Source organism: Terrapene carolina, unplaced genomic scaffold (genome assembly GCF_002925995.2).
Source record: "Terrapene carolina triunguis isolate 2854851 unplaced genomic scaffold, T_m_triunguis-2.0 Scaffold236, whole genome shotgun sequence".
Classification (NCBI taxonomy): domain Eukaryota; kingdom Metazoa; phylum Chordata; order Testudines; family Emydidae; genus Terrapene; species Terrapene triunguis.
The window spans coordinates 11,960,361-11,965,278 of NW_020664587.1; the positions used below are offsets into that span (position 1 = coordinate 11,960,361).

Here is a 4,918-nt window from a genome sequence, read left to right on the forward strand (position 1 = left end):
TCAGTTGAATTGCAGGGGTGTCAATGAGGGCACCCTATGGTCCATCATGCTTAAGATAGGACAGTGATGGCCTAATCTGGTCTATTTACTGTTTTTAATGAGCTGTCTGTGACTTTCTTCTAAGGTGAGTGATGAGATGGTGGTGGAACTGATTGAGAAAAACCTGCAGACTCCTCCCTGCAAAAATGGCTTCCTGCTGGATGGTTTCCCTCGCACAGTGAAGCAGGCGGAGATGGTACGTGACTTCAAATCCTCTAACTCAGTAGCTCTTGTTACAGCTCCATTCCCACCCCCAGCCATGTCTCTAGAGGAGACTTGATTATGTCGGAACTCTCTCTGTTGCCGTGTATCTGTGTACTTAAGGGGAATGTTTTCTATTACAGCTGGATGAGCTCATGGAGAAGAGAAGAGAGAAGCTCGATTCTGTGATTGAATTCAGCATTGCTGACTCCTTACTTATCCGGAGGATCACTGGACGGTAATAATTCTCCTTCCTCCACAAATAGGGCAAGTCCATTTTTCTTATCGTTTTCCCAATGGTTTGGGAGAACGTAGTGAATTTTGGTTCGTGGGATAGTTTTACCACTGGGTGGAGCCAGCTGTGTCAAAGAACCTTAATCCTGGCCTGCTTCAGCCTTTGCTATTTCAGTCTTTGCTCCACACATATACTCGGTTCTGCTGTGTCACCTCCAGTACTGACCTGTAGCATGCCCTGCTATTCCCATCCTGGGCCTTCCTTGAACAAAGTCTGTCCGTCTGTGCCACGGATAGGGATTGGAGATATGACTAAGCATCAAGGGAAAATGTGAAACGCTAATGGTTGATGCCTTATGCTGTATCTTCTCTGGTGTTATCACTGCTTCATTGTATTACCCTGCAAGATGAAGTGCAACCAAACATCCTTGTCCTGGATCAGACATGACTATTTGGATCCAGCAGAAGTTCTCCATTACATCACTTAACCATTTAAAATATGGATTTCCAGAAGATTCCTGTCTCACTCCTGGACAAAATACTCCTCCGCCCCCCCAGCACAGCTTCTTTTCTTCAGCTCCCTGGAGAGCTGCTTGATTGAATTGACTCGAGCAAATTTATTGATAGAGTGAAAAACACCTGTGCTGCTGCGGATGCTGACTGGTGTTTGGTTGTCGTCCTATCATGAGTGCAGAGGTACTTTGCTGACCCTTGTTTTTGGTTTTAGGCTGATCCACCCAGCAAGTGGCCGCTCTTACCACGAGGAGTTCAATCCCCCTAAAGAGCACATGAAGGACGATGTATGTGAGCTACTGATACATTTCTCCTGAGATCTTATTTAAATTACCTTCAATTTAATGTCAGACCAGTAACCAAGCTTTTACTGCCCTGTCTTCACATATTGTCACCTCCATTTGACTAGAGAGGAGTTGGATGGAGGGGAGGGCTCTGCTGGGCTGTAACAAGCTGCAGATGTGGCCTGTTCACTGTCTTCTTCCTTTCTCAGGCCACCGGGGAGCCCTTGATCCGCCGTTCTGACGATAACGAAGTGGCTTTGAAAACTCGCCTGAAGTCCTACCACACCCAGACCACCCCGCTGGTAGACTACTACAGCAAACGAGGGATCCATACAGCCATAGATGCCTCCCAGTCCCCCGACGTGGTGTTTGCCAGCATCTTGGCAGCCTTCTCGAAAGCCACATGTAAAGACCTGGTTATGTTTGTTTAGGGCTCCGCTAGTGCAGCACACTCCCTTCTCCTGTGGGGTCAGGGAGAGGAACAGCCCATTAGAGAGCGGAAGGAGGGGGGATGACAGCCTGAGAGAGAGGGCTGTGCAAAGTGTCCATTAAACAAGCAGTTGCTGGTCTATTTTTCTGGCCTATGTGAACATGCTGGTATGTTTCTGTATACCTGTGTGAGAGAGAGAGAATATAGCCTGTAGGGGGCGCAGTGAGCTAATGTACCAGCTGTTTGCTGCTAATTACATGTTTACATCCAGTCAGGTCAAAAGTGACAGTTTGGTTTCTTCTAAGGAGTCCTAGTTAATAGGAAAACAGCTGCACTTTCCGCTGTTTGATCTGTTTGGCTGGGACCCAGCATGGGAGTAGCAGGAGTACCGAAGGTCATGGCTGATCTGGGGGGGTGGGGAAGCTCGCAGTACACAGGTCAGTGGCATCTTCCATGCCTCACCGTACGGCTGCGGAAAATAAAACGCTCGGTCTGCTTGCAGGAAGTGAGCGTCTGTGTGGGAGGAGGAATGAATGCAAAATGTGTGAGTGGAGCGTGTGCTGCTTAGTACCATTTCAGAACAGAAGCCTTTACCCTGTGGCACATGTCCTATTTATTTTCTACTGTATGAGCAATACTGTAACCAGCCTAGTTTTCTTGGAGGGAAATCTGGATCCCAGTGGGTTTGACTCAAAAGGGGGAAGGTGAGTGAAGGCCGTAGGAGACTCCCCCTTGGAAAGGGGGTGGGAAGGGAGGCAAATTCCATGGATTCCGCTGTCTCCTCATCCCCTGATCACGGGAGACGATGTGGCGAGCCCTTCATGTAGTTTTCTCAAGGTTTCCAAACAAGTCATTCTTCTAGGAGCTTGCGATAAAAGCTTCGAGTGTCCTTGAGCCCTTCTGACCTGCCTTATGATATCATGGAAATGCACTTAGGCTTGCTTGAGAAACTCAAGTGCTTGTGCAGAAACCTGTGCTGCCTGATGTTGATTTTAACGTGACAGAGGTCATGCTGCCCTCACAGTAAAAACAAGGCTGGTATGAAAGGAACGAACTCTGTCCTGTGTGGAAATCTCAACAGTATGTGGAAGCTTCTGGTATAAATGCTTATTGGCCCAGATGAAGCGGAGTGTCCTTTAACCTTCAGTGTATTTTGCTGACTTGGTGTAATAGGCTGTGTAATCTCATTGTGTATAGGAGATGTGGAGTCTGTGTGCTGAGCTGCCTGAGGGACTGGCCCATTCAGTTTGGGGGTCAGCCAGGAGGCATTCTTCTCTCCTTTTGTTCATGGTTTACTGTTAATTACACTCTGCTCCTGCACATCCTTTCCTGTGAAGTACAGTTGTCCCCTCCCCCTTTCAAAAATCTGTAAATAGCCCCAGAAACTGAAAGCGGTCTTGTCACTGCTGCTCTCTGAAAGCATGTGACTGTGCGGAAAGGGGCGTGGAGGGAAAACAGAAGTTTAGACTCTCTTGCTCTATTTGGGTCTTCCCCAACTTCCACTGTCTTGCAGTGGTATTTCCTCTTGCTTCACCACAACAGAGACTCTGTGGTTGTGCTGCTAGTGGGGTGCTGGGTACAGATGCTCTGGTGAAAGCAGATAGGAGCTTCCAGTTAGTTCAGGAATGTAAGAAGACTGGGTATAGACAGCAATGGAAATGAGTGTCTGTTGGAGCCACTACTGTGTAATTGTTTGCCTAGAATGACAGAAACTGTCCCTTGAGTGTACTTGAATCTCTTGAGAAGGGGAGCCCATTTAGCAATAATCTAATGGGAGATTCCCACTATATCACCTGGATTTGGGAAACAGCGCATCCCATCCCCATGTGTGATCTGCATCTGTCCTACATGTCAGCCTCATTCTGCTGTTAACCATGACTGTTTGGTTTTTATTCCTTAAATCAGTTTGTTTTGTTTTTTCTTTTTGTTTCCCATTTATTTCAGCTCAGTGACTCCATAGGCCAGACAAGACACCACCAAAGGCTGCATGCTCCATCACCTCACTCCATCCCTTCCCCTTGGGAGAAAGGGAGGGTTGGGAGGGATGGGGGGGGTCATGGCTGATCAGAGGAAAGGTGGGGAAGAAGGAGAAGGCAGAGTGGTTTGTTTCTCATCAGAATCATGTTCAAGAGGAGATTGATCTTCTTTAATAAAAAAAAAAAGAGAGAGACACAGGTATTTGGGGAGGAAGAACACATTGTATTGTATGAAAATGGATTTCTGTGCCAAAGATCAGACCGCTGAGCCTTTGCCCTGCGATGAGCGTTGGACTTGGTGCAATTTCTAGCTTCCCAATGGGACTCCCGGTACTGTCATTGCTTGGTAGCTCTACATGGTTTCTTTTTTCCCCTAAGGTCATTGTAGAATTTGTTTTTCTGCTTCCTAAACTTAATTCCCCTATTGTAGGACCAAAATGAATACGTGAAATGACTCCTTAGCTCTGTAATGGAGAAAATAGCTGACTAAATTGTACTTCCCTCGTTTCCTGGATATTTTGGCCTTCCTAAAACAAGGCAAAGGTGGTCTGAGGAGCTTTCTGCTCCTGTGTGATGCCAACAGGGACCTGAGCTCAAGCCCAAGCCTTCCATCTTTCTGATCTTGATAAAGCTGAACTTCCTAAAATGCTGAAGAAATACGTAGGATTTTACCCCTCTCCCACTTGACTGGAAGCGACAGTGAATTGGATTTTTTTGCCTCTTTTTACAAACCAAATGCTGCCTTGTCTAGTCTCTGAATCAATAAAACATACTTTAAATTTTGTATCTGTAGCTGCGTTTGTCTTTTTGACCTGCACACAAAACAGGCTGGCAGAGGCGATATGTACTGGAGACTACATCTACCAGAATTGAGAGGGTAGAGGATGACCAGAAAGTCCAGCTAGAGAACTCCACTCTGTGCAACTAACAAACATACCCTGTCATTTTCTTTCTTTCTTAAATACATTTCAAACTCTCTATTACGGATGTGATTGTTCCAAGTGGTGTCCCTGTTCTGTCTCTTCTACTCTTGTGTATGAAGAAATTAAAGGTAAATTCCTTTGAGCTTTGACCTTGTCTTGGCTGGAGCTCATCTTCTGTGTGTTTTCAGAGCTGACATCTGAAAGTTTTAATAGCTCTCTATTTCCATCAGTGATGTGTGCCTTTAATGTGGTCCTATATTCTTTCCCCACTCCCACCAAGACTACGTGTCTAGTTTTACTGCGTTCGAGTGTAGCAGT

The 4,918-nt window shown here is 46.3% G+C and overlaps 1 protein-coding gene across 1 annotated transcript; it reads left to right on the plus strand.

Annotated features, from left to right (window-relative positions):
- Positions 1 to 129: 129 nt before the first annotated feature.
- Positions 130 to 4,463, plus strand: AK2 (adenylate kinase 2). Its single transcript, XM_026657098.1, has 5 exons — positions 130 to 235; positions 384 to 478; positions 1,202 to 1,274; positions 1,481 to 1,676; positions 3,646 to 4,463. The coding sequence occupies exons 1-5, from the start codon at positions 137 to 139 to the stop codon at positions 3,651 to 3,653; spliced, it is 471 nt and encodes a 156-aa protein (XP_026512883.1). The 5' UTR covers positions 130 to 136; the 3' UTR covers positions 3,654 to 4,463.
- The last annotated feature ends 455 nt before the right edge of the window (positions 4,464 to 4,918 follow it).

Excerpts from the sequence above, each read along its gene's own strand:
- AK2 (XM_026657098.1), top strand. The coding sequence starts at position 137 with ATGGTGGTGGAACTGATTGAGAAAAACCTGCAGACTCCTCCCTGCAAA. Across the intron at positions 479-1,201 it reads ATCCGGAGGATCACTGGACG|GCTGATCCACCCAGCAAGTG; the intron begins GTAATAATTCTC and ends TTTTGGTTTTAG. Across the intron at positions 1,275-1,480 it reads AAGAGCACATGAAGGACGAT|GCCACCGGGGAGCCCTTGAT; the intron begins GTATGTGAGCTA and ends TTCCTTTCTCAG.